The sequence below is a fragment of the Parus major genome, chromosome Z (assembly GCF_001522545.3).
Source record: "Parus major isolate Abel chromosome Z, Parus_major1.1, whole genome shotgun sequence".
Lineage (NCBI taxonomy): Eukaryota > Metazoa > Chordata > Aves > Passeriformes > Paridae > Parus > Parus major.
In genome coordinates, this window is record NC_031799.1 from 33,940,879 (window position 1) to 33,956,505 (window position 15,627).

Consider the following 15,627-nt stretch of genomic DNA (forward strand, 5'->3'; position numbering starts at 1 on the left):
GAATAAGAAAATATCAATATCCCAATAAATTCCTATTTTGAAAGTGCTACTGTGCACTTTGATTCTATTAAACTAATAAAATTACTTTCATTCTTGTATCAATGTACAAAGGTTAAATAAATGCATACAAACCAATTACTTATTGAAAGAATTTTATTGCCTTGCCAAATGGCATGATAACAAAACAGCTTGCTGGAATAGGTAGGGGAAGCAAACACGATGGAACTCTGATAGAACATGATTGGCATTAAAATACTAATGCATTTTCTTGGACATTAGTACTATGTGAGTCATACAGTTCTTTCTTGGCTTTTGTGTATTGTTGAAAGTCCTGTCATCCAGTGGAGAGAATCCAACAAAAATACTTTTGCATAAGATAATTAGTCCTCTTCTATCCATCCATCATGAATAATAAGGGACTACTGAAATGGTTTTAATTACTGTTGTTTCTTGCCTGACATAAAATGGTTTACTCACTGATTTTCTTATCTTTTTAGTACAACTGGTTTTACTTTTCTGCACAATTTTGGGGTTTTTATATTGAACTCAAGTTTTTTTCCCTGTTTTAATCTAAGATCCTACACTGTTTGCCTTTAATAATGGCAATTGTAATGTAGGAAATATTTTTACTAATAACTGTTTTCATTTTAGGCTATTAAACAGATGTATATTCTTATTCTTGGCCTTGATGTGTTGGGTAATCCATTTGGATTCATAAGAGGCTTGTCTGAAGGAGTAGAAGCTTTCTTCTATGAACCATACCAGGTAAAATTCTCTTCTGCCCTTTTAAGAGTAGATAGATACGCACTGTATTGGAAAGCTACATTGATACGTTTTTTTTGGTTTTAAATTTAGATTTAGAATTGAAAATTTCAAGTGAAATGCCTGGAAAACACAAGTGACATTAAAAACGACAGAGAAGTCTATTCAACTTAACTTCCAAAAGGCTGTTTCTTACAGTTTATACCTTAAAATAAATCTTTCTCTGCTTCTTAAAATAAGCAGACTTCAGGGATTTAATTAGCATTCTAAAATTGTCTGTCTTCCTGTCAAAGGAGCTTTTGCGAGTGCTTTCACACTTTATCGCTCAACCTGTTTTCCTCTTTGTTACATATAAATCCCAATAAAAAGGTAAGATTAAAAAATATATAATGCATATATTCAAAGGTCATCATGAATGTATCATTTTTTTCTCATAGGGAGCCATCCAGGGTCCTGAGGAATTTATAGAAGGAATGGCACTAGGATTTAAAGCACTGGTAGGGGGAGCTGTTGGTAAGTTTCAGCACTGTGATGGTAGTTTTCCTAACAATAGAGGTACGTATTTGTAAATTGCATTGGAATTTTAATTTTGTTTGTAATTCCTATAGGTGGATTAGCGGGAGCTGCCTCAAGAATCACAGGTGCTATGGCAAAAGGAGTCGCTGCAATAACTATGGATGAGGATTACCAGCAAAAAAGGAGAGAAGCCATGAATAAACAACCCACTGGTCTGAGAGAGGGTATCACTCGTGGTGGAAAAGGACTAGTTTCTGTAAGGAGGAAAACAAAAAATAATTAATTTTATGCAGGCAAGAGTACCAGGCACTTGCTGTGTTCACCAGAAGGTTGTTGGTTTTCAATTTTTTTAGTTAGTTTTTTGTTTCTTAATTTTAATTTTGATTTTTTGCAGGTATAGAGCTACAATTGGGTGATAGTTTTACAGAAAAATGCAGGAGGATAGAAAAGAAGATAGAAACTGTGCCTCTGATTCTCTTAGCTTATAGTGAATTCTAGAATACTCCCAACACATGTACTTTGAGGCTATTCACCAATGAAGTAGAAAGAAAAATGTTAAAAATGAAAAATACTATATGGAAGCATATTTGTAATGTCTGTTTTGTTTATCTTGGTAGGGTTTTGTAAGTGGCATAACAGGAATAGTTACAAAACCAATAAGAGGTAAGTTTGGTGCATTAACTTGATGCATTAACTGTTTGCATGATGGCAAATTTTTTATATTTGATGACATGTTTTATATCAGAGTTATAAAACTCTTCGTCAAGATTTTATATTCTTACTGACTTATAGTTTGAATGTTGTTTACATGAACTTCGTGTGGAGACTACATAGTTGTATATCAAATAAAATTTATAATTAAATGGTTATAAAATTTATTAATATTTTAAGAGAAACACTGTGGTGTATAATGATTTACTGCTTTTAATGCTTTTAGGAGCTCAGGAAGAAGGAGCAGCTGGTTTTTTCAAAGGTGTTGGAAAAGGCTTAGTGGGAGCAGTAGCTAGGCCCACTGGTGGAATCATAGATATGGCAAGCAGCACATTTCAGGGTATTAAAAAGTAAGTAAAATAAATGTACAGAATATAATATGGCATGAAAGAGACAATAGTGATACTAGTAGTACCTTGTGTCTTTGTATCACTTCTGTGTTATTTATGTAACAAATAGGTGGCTCTTTAAAAAAATACACACTTGATATAATTCTAAAAACACAGACACTAATCTCAGATATTTCTGGCATTAATGAAAAAACAGCAATCAGAATTTCTTCAGCTGATGATTTTTAACTTTTACCCCAAATAAGCAGGAAAAAAAGGGCTTCTCAGATGTGATGGAAGTTACTTTATATATTACTACTACTTTAAGAGTTCCAAGACCACTAGATTATGCCAGTCTCTATGTTAAGAGTGCGTTTAAATACTATGTTAGTCTCACTTTAATAAATTCATTGTTTATCGGTGTAAAAAACATGGTCACGGTGAGAGACTTCTCCAGGGTCAGGCTGTTCAGGGATAAGCAGTTTATTATTTAGGTAGAGGGTGGAAGAGATCCATTTACACTTCCAGCCGCAGTGTAAACATGCTCAGAGAGGGAGAGAGAGAGAGTGGAGAGATGAGTCGGGGAACATGAGGGAATAAGGTAATTAAAGGGGTAGAGAGATCAGGGTAAGAGGGGGGAGTAAGAGAGGAAGTTAAGAGAAGGGAAGAGAGCAAGTTAAGAGCAGAGTGGAGGAGTTAAGAGAGTAAGAGACAAGCAAGTAAGAGAGTAGGAAGAGGTAAGAGGAGGGATAAGAGGTTAAGAGAAGAGAGTAGAAGGGAATTAGAGAGGAGCAGAAGTTGAGAGAGGGCAGACGAAGTTAAGAGAAGTAAGTAAGAGAATGAATCTCTTGTTAATGCATTATATCTTTTTCTATGGTGAATATTCTAATTCTTAGTGACCAACCAGTATATGACACACATTCTATAGCATTTACATATAGCCTATAAGAAATACTACATTACCATGCAGTGTTACATTTTAAACTCTAAAAGCTACTCTTCAAATTCTTCTCTTGCTGCTTGACCTTTGGATTCACTATCAGCAGAAGGATATTGTTTAATCAACAGGGACTATCCTTCAGCTGGCTAGGCTATTGTTCTTAGTTATATAGTAACTAGCACTCAGTACCCTATAGCTCAAATCTAGTTTTCAATTCTATTTCAATCCTAGGTTTCATGTTTTCATAATCTTTTGCTAAACAATCATATTCGTAAGGTTTCCCTGTTGAAGATAATCTCACACTGTTATAGGCAATGGAGGAGGAGACAGTGTTTTGAAGAGGTGCTTAGTGACTTTAGATACAATTGTTCAGTGGCCCTGTTCTTAGTGATTTGGATCACTTCTGTTACCGTAAGAATGCCAGTCTCTTTTGTTTTCCTATTTAAGTTCTTTAGCAGAGAAATGCAAGAAAAATATCAGAGTGAAGTTTCTATATGGCACAGTTGTCTTTACTTTTGAGGTACTGAAGTGCAGCAGTTGACTCTAATTAAGCATTAGCAGGCATGTGCTGCTCTGTGCCATCTAATTTGATAATAGTGATTCTCGGAAATAGATTTCTGATGTAATGTCAGTTACTATGCAGAAGTGCATATATAGACAATGATAGTTTTTGCACGAGTAATTCAATTTAATTTATATACAAAATAATTTAGTTCATTAGCTAAATAGTATAGTTGAGTAGAGATCTTGACATGTATCTTAAATTTTCTGCTTTGTCAGGGTTGCAGATTCATCAGAAGATGTGATAAGCCTGCGCCCACCTCGCTTCTTTGGTGAAGATGGAGTTATTAGACCTTACAGGTTAAGAGATGGAACTGGAAGTCAAATGTTACAGGTGAAGAAAATGAAAGATAAATTTTTGACATACATTTAAACTCATCTTACATAGAAATAAATACTTTAGAATTTCCCACTTCTTAAATTCCCATTCACTTCTTACCGTGTCACTCAGTTTCTTAGGCATGTAACCACATTGGGGATTTGGCTGCTGTGATACAACTTTTGAGGAAGACAACATAAAGTAAATCAGTATATCTATAAAAGTTTATGCATAGAGAATTCTGAAAAAAGAGAGAGGTTTATACGTGGAAATGAAAAGTTTTCTGCCTTTAAATGTTATTTTTTTGTGAAAAGTGTTGATAAATACACAGTTTTTTCAGTAATTTTATAATACATAGCTTAAACAGTGACTAAGTCTCAATTTTATGTAAAACAGTTAGGAATACTTGTATTTATGTCATACTGAAGCCATTGAAAGAGCATAAGCAGTTCTGAAGTGGAATTCTGTTTGCAGGAAGTATATGCTGAACAGCACTTACTTTTTAATGATTCATCTGCCATTTAAACAAATTTGACTCAAAAAATTCCCCTCAGAAAGGAAATAATTTCAGTTGTGACGCACACAGCTTTCTGAGTTTCTAGTTTTTTTTCCTTTTGTTAAAAATAAAATTTCTTTCTAGAAATGTTCAACCATAACAAATAAAGTAGTAATTAGTGTTTGCATAAATTTGAACAGAATTTGAAAAATACACATGGGAGGTTTCACAGTGTGCCATGAAAATGTCATACCAGAATAACCTTTCTGGAGAAGTAGATAAGAATAAAGTTGCCTTTGGGGAGAGCATTTTATGACTCATTTTGATTATTGCCACAGCTGTTTGTTCCATGTTGAGTTCCATTCTTGTTTCTGTTTCTCCTGCATTTCATTCATTTGTCATTCATTTTCTGGTAGAACAGGATTGATCTGTTGGGGGCCCCTTAGCTATATTCATTGTTCCATTCACTGCTGATGTAGTTCAGCAGACTGTGAAAGTGTTCTGATAATAAACAGTGTACCTGTGCCTTTCTTGTAATGAGATGGCTTTTACCTGGCTCTCCAGTTTATAACTGGAGTTATAAAGTGTTATTGCCTTAAATACCCTCTACTCTCTGGTAGTTAGCAGCTACTGCTGACAGCATAAATTTATTGCTAATATTTATCCTCTTTTTGTTAAGAAAATACATTTTTTAAACATCCCCTTGTCTGTTTTTAAGTGTATTGCTAAAACAAATGCCAGCAATGAGTCAGCTCTAATGAGCTGACTTTACATTGCTTTTGCTTCTTAAATTTGTACATTTTTGTATTTTGTGTTTTTTTTCTGAGAAACCTTTACAAAAATCTGCCATGTAAAATGTTATTCTAATTTTTCTGTATTGTATGGCTGAGTACAGTACCTTCCATTATCCAACTTAAGAACCACTAAGGTGTGGCCTTTTGTAATGCCTTTGATGTTTTGTGATGGGAGCCACCATTTTAAAGTAGCTAAAACTGAAGAATTGTTAGCTTCATATTAGTTTTTGCTATTAATGATTCTAAAACATAACACTCTTGAAGAAATACTTTCGAAGCTCCAAACAGAGTAGACAGTCAAATCAGAAAACAGAGATTTGCATATTTTTTCTCCCTAAGACATTAAATTCTGCTTTAGGATATTTGGTGTCTTAATTTAACAGTTAAATATACTAATGTTTTTGGTTCTTAATGTTTGTGGTTCTAGGGCTGTTAATTTGTTTTTGCATGAGACTCAGTGTATTGCATGTCCACTATTGAAAGAGTTTGAATAGAATAATATTTTCTTATGGATAAAAAGATTCCTTTCCCCTTTTGCAATGCTTCTTTGCATACAGATCAGGTGTCTGTCCCATTGTGGTTGCTGTATTGTAGCTTTTCAACAGATTACAGGATTAGGTTGGAATAAAACTTCTTTTGGTGATTTAGAGATTTTATATGATGATCAAAGGAAATAAGATATAGGTTATTTTGTATGCTCATACTGTGCCCTAAACTTAGGATGTCACTTCAGAATTTCTTTGTTTTCTGTGATTTTATTTTAATTAACAAATTTGCCAGGCAAACTAGTACTTTTAAACTAATGCTTCTGCTTTCTTCTTCCCTTACCATGCTTTCAGAAAAGGCAGGCCTACAAAGAGTGGACTGTGGCTCACAGTAGTAGTGATGATGATGACAGTTAGGATAATGTGGACTGTACCAGATATATATGGCCTTTGTCACATTCTTTTGACCTTTAGTTTTAAATGTTGCTGCTATAATTCCTGCTGAGAAATTGGGGTTTTGTGATACTAAATTCTTACTTTTTAAACTGTGAAAAAAAAAAAGTGGGGATAATAAACTGTATGATGATGAGTGCTAGGCAAACAAGCAAATAATATAATAAATATAGTCTTACAGATAAAACCAGACATTAGGTAAAATAGTATTGAATATGAAGAAATAAGTAATACCATGACTTAGAGTTTATTTCCAGATGTATTTTTATCAGCTGTGTTTAATGTTTTTTGCATTTATATAAGTGTTTAACAGGGTAATTTACTATTGCTTTTAATGTGTTTAGTAAAACTTTATTGATTTGTACAGTCCTTATTGGTGTTAAAATACTGTTTGACTGTTTTTTCAATTACTATTTCAAAACTATTTTGTCTGCTTTTCTTCTTAACAATAAACATGTCTAAAGTATATCTAAAATGGATTCATCTGTTCTGTTCCAACATTGTTTCTCATGTTTCCTGAAACTAGATAGTGTAAGAACACTAAATGGCTTATAAAGGTATTGAATAGATAAAATACACATGTTTTTCAAGAATTGTTATCATAAACCTTTAATTTTTCATTTATCACTTGCTTTATCATAATTTTTTTAATACTTATTTGTGTATCTTTTGGTATCCTTAAGCATGTGAAATAAGAGTTTATTTTGGTTTTTATTTTGACTATAAATTACTAATTCTGTAAGTCAACATTTTTACTTATATAGCAACAAAAAAAGTAAAAAATCCGCCCCAGAACTAAACTCCATGTAAAAAACACAGGCAGATGTAAAAAAATACTAGTAGTTATTCAAGCCACTGTGTAATAAAACATATGTAATATGCAGACTTACTTAGTTTCTTATTTACCTAGACTTGGGGGGTGAGGGGAAAGTGTCAACACTGATCAACTACAATTTGATACTATAAATTCTACCAAATATCTTTACAAGTTACTGGTTTCTTAAAAGAAGTATTTATTCCATATTCACTGAAATGCTTGCAAAATTTTCTCATTCTTTTTTGTGGTTTGTTACTAAATTCAGATTTTTGTGTTTCACTTTAAAGTTTTTCTTGTAATAGATAATTTGGTACCAATAAGTATTATAATGAGAATTAATTCTTCTGCCACCATTTGGACAGTCAGCATTGCTCTAAAACAATAAGAACTTCTGAAATGTTAGCATGTTTAATGAAGTAATGTTACGTCTTTCATTGTCTCTTGGCTTCCATTTATCAAAATTCTGGGGGAAAAACCATTAAAATTGTCAAGGCTGCTTACTCTGGCCCTGTGCGTTCAAAAACTGCTGCATAGGGTGATCTCTTTGGGCTTTGTCTTTAGTGTCATGGAGACAAAGGGGGACAAACTAAATTTGGGAGATGGTTGTAGCTGAAATTGCTGATGCTTTTGATTGCTACAGGTCATGTGTTGCTGTTAGTTTTGTAATGCTGTCACCTCAAAGAGATGCCTTTCAGAATCAGATGAAAGGCTGTATTGCAGTGTGTTACTGCCTGAAACACTGGGTGAAGGGTTTTGAATGTTTCAGGTACAAATTGATCTCCCATATTTCTTTGAAGAGTGTAGGAAATCATCTTCCTCTTCAATTTTGTCAAAAGATGCATGATACCAAAAAGTTGGGGAAATTGTTACATATAATGGAAGGGTGACTGTCACATTTAGTTAACTTCACTGGGTTTTGAAAATTCAGAGTAATGTTATTTAACGTTATCTTTTTCCTTTATGCTGTTTTACTGCAATTTCTTTATTTATCCTATAAAATAGTTTTTCTTTTTCTAGTCTTTTCTAGAAAAAATGCATTTTTAGGGGAATTTTATGAGAAAAACATAGTTCATCCTTAGAAGATTCTAATTCTTCCTAAATCCTTATGAACAATTGTCCTGGATTTTAATTTTTTTTTTACTTGAAATCCTACAAATTTATGCAGAACATGGAGGTAAAATTAAGCATGAATGATAATATTACTGGGTCAGATATTACTAATTCAAGTTACACCACAGTGTAATTTGTGAAAAAATTCATTCTTTACTTGCTAGATTAAAAAGTTATAGAATGCAAACTAAGAAAAAAAAAAAGCCTAACAAAACTAACAGATTTTGCTAGCTGGAGCTGGCAGATATGATTTTATGCTGTAGAATATTTTGTCTCTTTGGTGGAGTATAATTCTGTTTTTTCTATTTTTTGGAGTTTTTGTGTTAATGGAAAAGATAGTAGTTTTGTACAAGTATTTTACTTGTTTCTCTCTTGAATCTAGGCTTCTCTGAATATATATGGAAAAAGGAATAAATGGACCTGTGGATATGGGGATTTGGGATAACAAAAAATTTCACTGTTTGGGATATTAGTACTTAATTTTTCTTTAGATCATGGGACAAAAAGCTGTGAAAACTAATAGCAGGAACTGATGTTCTTTCAGGATGGGAAAAAAAACCCCAAACTAAAACAAAAACTCCAAAACATTTAGAGATTATTTTCTCTAGGGATTTAAAGTAACATAGCAAAAAAAAGATACCATCTTTTCAAATGTTTTTTCTTCAATTTTAAATATTTTAACAGTTTAACTTCTGGCTTCATAATCATCCCATCCCATCCCATCCCATCCCAAATGCTGAATTGAATTTGAAGTCCAGTACTCTCCCTGAAAACTGGAGATCTAAGTACTCCTTATGTCTCAGATATGCTAAATTTTTGCTAAAATTTTTGAAAAATTGACAATGCAGCTTTTCCCAAGAGTTAAGTTTTACTCTTCTAGTGACTTGTACAACTTCCTCCTTGCTGAGATGAATAACTGCCTGTGCTCTTTACCTTTGATGTTATCCAGTACATCTGTTTTGTTCAGGCTTCTCTGGTGGTCTGGTTTTCTCAAGATGCTCTGTAGACATAGGTCAGTGCCAGGGGATACTAGACAGTTTCAGAGATCATTTAAAAGACTGTTTATACATAAATTGTTATTAGTCATTTCCAGAAGCAATAGACATGTGAGATCTTGGCCTTGCCAGGGAATGAAGCTGAAAGACTGGTTTTGTGCTTTTGAAGCCAAGTCATTACCAGTTGTGCTGTGCAGTCAGTGCTTTGCTGTGTCAATATCTGCCTAACCTCAAAACATACACAATTTTTTTATTATTATTATTTTTAATATGCTTTTATAATCTGTGAGTTTGTGAGGACACTTATACTGTGTTAAAGGTTGCTGCATTATTATGTTGCTTCAGAGAAGACAGTCCTTCAAAACTGTGCTTCAATACCATATCCTGTTGTATTTGAGGTGTTCAGCTTTTGGTTTAGTGATTCTTTTTGGTTATGAGCTTCATATCAGGTAGGATATTGAAGCGATTCTAGCAGGCCCTTGTTCCTTAGTATTCACACTTTGGTCTGCCAGGAAGAACATCCGAGGAGTCAGAAAAGTATGTCATGCTAATTCTTTCTGTCTTTCCCTCACTGTTCTTGAGCTTGGATTCAAATTAAAGCATAAACATCCATATCCTGAAGTACCCTAAAACTTCAGGATAGGTTTCACTTCATAAAATTATATTCTTTGTGAAGTTCAAAATAACTTCATTTTTATTTGACATTGTCCAGACACTTACCAGGTACTCATGCATGCCATCTAGTTTTCTGGTCCCTTTACTTAGTCACAGATGTCATGATCTGTTGTGCTTTGGGAAACCTTATCTGTGTAGGTTAAAGGAAGAAGCAGGAGCCTTACCACTGAAATATGTAACATTTGGGTACTATTACATAGCGGTTGCCCAAACCCAAATAGAAGATGTTTATAGGAAGCTGTCTGAAACTAGCTAACACCAGTTGTTCCAGAGGAACATGGAAGCTTGCATTACTCAGTTTCATTTTAACTTGACTGTGACTGAAGCTTAAAGACAATATTCTTTAATTTCCCTGCTGATGCTGTAATAATGCTTCAAATGGTATGAATCAAGTAATTTGGTTGTGTTGGCAGGAAACAGAACAGATGTGGTTGTCATGATGGAAGTATAGGTCAGTATGGTTTCTTCATTTCAGCTGCTGAAACAAATTCTCCTCTGTATTCAGATCAAAAATTTATTAAAATAATTCTCAGCAGAAGCAATCTGTTTTTCTGTTGTAGAGTAGGAGTTTCACATTCTGAAAGCTGATGTCCTAATTTGTATTGTCTTGCATACTGTGGCCTTAGATTGACAGGTTAATCATGACCACAAATTCCCACTGATTTTAATAAAACCATGTTGATATCAGAGTTACTGTGCAGCATGGCTAAATGGAGTCTTGAATACAGACTCTAAAACATCATGGACATTGCACATTGCTTTAGGTTTTGTATAATGGCATTGAACATTGGGATAACTGAAATCCGGAAGTAGTTAATAAAAGATTATCAGTGGTTATTATTCATAACTGATGAGAGAATTTTGCATGGCAAAAATGAATGTTTTACATGCTGTTTTTTCTTTAACACTTTCTCCCCCTTTTTCACACTCATTCAAGCTTACATCTAACAGGTCAGCTGGGAGCTACTTAGAACTATGTAATATTTCTGTGGGGAAGACTGACTAGGTAATCATACCAGGTTAGCCTGCTGAAATTAGCAATTCTGCAGCTTTTGAAAAATTAACCATGTAATTTGAGCTGAAAAATGCATTCAGGATTGGAGTTTCTAGCAACAACAGTGAATTACCTTCAGAATTCACACATTTGTACAGTAAACGGTTCATGGGGAAATACACTGGTAGTCCAGATAAAAGGTAATTTGAACATCAAGAGAGAACAGCAGATTTATAACCACTTTTTAAGTAGTAACAGCCTTTTCAGTATTTTTTTACATACTGCTTCATCTGAGATGAGTTCAAGAAGGGTATCAAACATTCTGACTTAAGTATCACACATACTACTAGTATTTTTTAGAACTGTTACCTAGTTCTAAGAAACTAGAAGAATCATATTTTAATTTTTGCCTCCAGTATCTAATTTTGATCTGTATAATTTCTAACTTTGTCATAGGCCTCTCTGCTTGCTTCTCATTACATTAAGGGGGTATGGTGTGGTTATGAATCTCTCCAAGTGCAGAGATGCCACCTTTAAGACATTGAGCATGTTTACATATCCTGCAAAACTGATCATATTTACTGTTAGGTTATTGCAGTGACATCTAAGTAATTGTACTACAGGTAAGAATTTGCAAAGAAGGGTATCTCTTCTTGTGTTATTTCCTACTTTACAGCTTTTGGAGTGTCTTTTTAAAATAGATTTGCATGTACTTAATCAGGTTATTAAAATTATTTTAATTCAAAACGCAGACATGTTTTTAAAGAATTTTATGTGTTTTTTATGATGTTGAAACTAACATTGAACAAAGAATGATTGATCAATGTTAACTTTCATAGTTTTGCATCACCAAACAGTGGTCCAACTTGCTGTCTTTCTCTAAACAATAGCTATGTATCATAAAAGTTCTAAGCACTATTTATGCATCTGTATTGAGTGATCAATTATATATAATTTTACATTTGAGTTGTATAAGGCACTTCAGTAGCAGAGTGTAGTAGACAGCTTGTTATAAGAATTGTCAGCTCTATGATGTATTTCATAATGAAAATAAATAATTGATCTTGATCACTAAAAGTGATCAAGATTGTAAATAAAATGTAGAAAAATCCAAAGGCAGAAAATTTAAAAGTAGTTACTGCTTAGCATTGCCATGTGTTCCCTTTCTAAATAGCTTGTGCAGTATTTCTGTGTATTTTATTTCCCAATTAACTCCTGTTGTCTACAAAACACAGATAACTTGAGTTTATGACTTTTGACTCACAGCTAACAATGAGAATTAGTTATCTCAGTGTTTTCCACATGCCAACAATGTTTTTGTGCTCCACAAATCATGTGTTTGGGAATCTTGGTAGAATGAAACACTCTGTGGAATTTGGTATATGTTTAAATAGCTTTTGTTTAAGGTTGTCACTTGTGCAGTAGTTAAGTACTGTATCTCCATAATAATTTTCACAATTCCGAATTTGTTATCTGCAAGCTGAGTAAGTTACAGCAGGGAGACGTGACTTGTTGAAAATTAGCTAGCAAGCTAATGAGAAGACAGAAAGAGGTCACACCCCTTTCCTAAATCCCACCTATGGGATATTAATATTTAGATTGAGAGCCTTACTTCAGTGCTATGCGAAGAAAACTGAAAGAAAGTAATTTCTTTCACTAGAAAATCCTCTCTGTCCTAATAAGGCTAAATTGCTAAATGCTTTTGCCCTATACTTACTGTGAATAGAACAGAGATACTGGTCATTCTGTGTGATATTTATGTTTGGTCAGTAAGAGAAATTTGTGTCATTGTCACAGTGTCTTGCAGTTAAGTGTATTTTATACCTATTCTGAACCATCCTTGCTCTTTCCAACACGTTTTTTCTTTAATTTCCTGTCAGCCTTCTCTTCCATTTCCCTGTCTTTCTTTCCAGGCCACTAATGAAAGTCCATCATAGCACAGACCTAGACCAGTAGCTTGACATGTAGATCAGGTATCCTATCCATGCTGTTTGTATTCTGTCCATACAGCCTCCTTTGTCTTCTAACCATTCAGCGTGTTATGTACTGCAATGGTGTAGGGGCTACCTTTTAGAGAGGTTTTTTAAGTTATTTATTTATTTAGGTCCAAGCTTCTAATACAAGAGGCAGGGAGAGACACATTTCAGAGGCAGAGCAACGCCTCAATAAAGCTTGAATAAGAAGCTTCCAAAAATTTAAAATAAATAAATAAATAAATAAATAAAAAATCCATGCCCTTAGTTCCTCATTTCTTGTATCATTCTTCTTGCTGAATTCTTCCTGCTCCTGACACTAGCTCTTGCAGAAATGAATGCAAGCAGTGTCTTAAGTAGGAGCATGACTGATAGCTGTGGTTTGTAGCCTAACAGAGTTGGGGAAAGAGAAGTCATTTGACCTTTCTAAGAGCTTTTTGGAAAGCTGTCTTTGGGGTAACCTGCTACTCAAATATTCGTGCATTTTAGTCACAAAAGAATCAGTATCTTTGGGGAAAATGTATTTTTGAAAACATCTCTGGGCAAGTGGAATTATCCATGCAGTCAAATTTGAAGTTTTTTACAATAATAAAACATCTTCATAATTTTACTGCATTGGGGAACACACATTAATTGGCTTTGCTTTCTTAACTGCTTTAAGAACTGATCTAGGTATTTTTGAACTTCTGGCATACATATCTGAAGCTATATGTTTGTAGTTAAAACTTTATTGAATCATGCTAGTTTGTTCTAATCTGGTATTGCTTACAAGTTGTAACAGCTGGGAAGCATACAAGGAATCGTGTTACTATTCCCAACCAAGATGCAGCAATATTAATTTGACCACTAGTTTAATCATTCACTGCTCAGAAAGTTAGAAATCCAGTGGTTGCCAAGTGAGAGGTACAGGGCTTCTGTTTTCAAAAAGTTACTAATCTGCTGTCATCAATATTTAAAGTATGTTGCACATTAAAAGTATTCTGCTACACATTAATTTTAGGAAATGGTTAAGTTCACGGGGAAACAAAATAACATACAGGAATCCCAAATATTACTCAAGTGCATTATCGTAAGTCCCACTGTTGACATAAGGGTTCTTATATACAGTTAGGTATAAATTTATTCTCAGAGTTAATCAGTCAGTATTTTGGAGGCAATGAGATAAAGTAGGAAAGGAATCTTTATTTTGTTTGTTGTCTCAGAAATGTGTTGCCAGAAGTTCAGTGTGTACCAAAAAGATGTAGAAAACTGAATCCTGAATTTTTAAAAAAAATTATATTGTTCCTTGTCAGTTTTGGTTAGGATTGAGTTTTATTTACATAGGTGTATTAATAGCAACCAAGTAGTTACAAATATTAGATATTACAGATGTTAGCTATATTCTGACTTTATGAAAAGTAGCCTTTTCTTTAAGAGTATGTGCTTTGTTACAATTTGTATTTTTGGAGCAAAAGTACTTTTTAAAGACAAAATTAGTACATTACTAGCATATTCAAAGCTATAAAAATTTTATCTCTTTTAGAAAATTGAAAATGGAAGATTTGCAAAACTCAGATATATTGCACATGCTATGGTCAACAGTACAGATCTGTTAATGGTAACAAAAAGGTAAATAGTTTCGACTCCAAATAATATGTACTTAGAACAGTTGTCAAAATGTGCATGCCGTGATGATTGCTGATCAGTACCTGTAGTGTCATCATATATGTAGACAAAATAATGAGGTGGGGTGTCCTAATATGCTGATAATTATCTTCAACAGTGTCATTTTCAGCAGGAGAGTGTTCAATATTATTTCTCTCCTATTTTAGAAGGGAAAGAAATATTGATTTTAAGATTTCTTTAGCTGAGAAGGATTTGTTATAAGCTGGGTTAGACTGAAATCACCTGAACTGTGGGATTCACTTGAGATGGTGTATGGAAGGAAAGAAAGGATAATACAAAAACAGTCAATGTCTAGCAGTGGAGGAGGATCTCAAATACAGCTTGAAGTAGTGCTATGAAACAGTATTTTAAATGTTAGAGGGAGTTTCAAATTTCACTCTTTTGGAAAGTGCGCTGTATAATTACAGATCATAAGATTAAACCTATTTTGCAATGACAAATTAATTCACTAGCGCAAGGGTAACATGGTAACTTTTAAGTATTTTTACATTAATTTTTAAAACTACTTTTATTTTCTGGTGCCTAGCGGTGTGTTATTTGTGACAAAAGGGGCATTTGGACAGCTGACATGTGAATGGCAGTACACTTACGATGAGTTCACCAAAGAACCATTCATCATTGATGGTCGAAGATTGCGCATAGAAGCCAAGGTACATTGCTTTTACTGTGTTTTGTTGTTACTGTTTTTGTGTTACTATTTATGTAATTGAACTTTGAATTTCTGCTCACTCTTCTCCTGAATTCTTGATCTCCTTTGTATTTGAGATACACTCAGAGAAAGGAGTTGAAGCTTGGCATGAGTGAACTCCTCAAATAGCTAGTCTCTGACTAGCTAGTTATAAGCAGCATGGAGACTTAGTCTTTGCAGATGAGATTATTCCTTGAGCTGTAGGAAATTTTTGTTTGTATGCACCAGTTCAGTGTTTGTTCATAGTCTGGAAGATGCCAATATGATAAAAGGATCAGAAGATCACAGAATATTTTTATTATGCTCTCTGGGGCACATAATAAGGTTTTATTGTCTTTAAAAAT

At 33.7% G+C, this 15,627-nt stretch overlaps 1 protein-coding gene across 11 annotated transcripts in view; it reads left to right on the top strand.

The window, feature by feature from the left end:
* VPS13A (vacuolar protein sorting 13 homolog A) overlaps positions 1-15,627 on the top strand; it is a 111,656-nt gene that overhangs the window by 90,285 nt on the left and 5,744 nt on the right. For 5 of the 11 annotated variants that reach the window (XM_015652863.1, XM_015652865.2, XM_015652866.2 and 2 more), the window contains 8 exons: positions 652-765; positions 1,200-1,275; positions 1,371-1,534; positions 1,896-1,941; positions 2,216-2,339; positions 4,039-4,153; positions 14,453-14,538; positions 15,122-15,245. In XM_015652863.1, coding sequence (XP_015508349.1) covers positions 652-765; positions 1,200-1,275; positions 1,371-1,534; positions 1,896-1,941; positions 2,216-2,339; positions 4,039-4,153; positions 14,453-14,538; positions 15,122-15,245 — 849 coding nt within the window. Of the gene's footprint in view, positions 1-651; positions 766-1,199; positions 1,276-1,370; positions 1,608-1,895; positions 1,942-2,215; positions 2,340-4,038; positions 4,154-6,267; positions 7,252-12,870; positions 12,931-14,452; positions 14,539-15,121; positions 15,246-15,627 lie in introns of those variants that run through there. The other 6 variants (XR_004500561.1, XR_004500562.1, XM_015652867.2 and 3 more) reach the window with 4 other exon arrangements.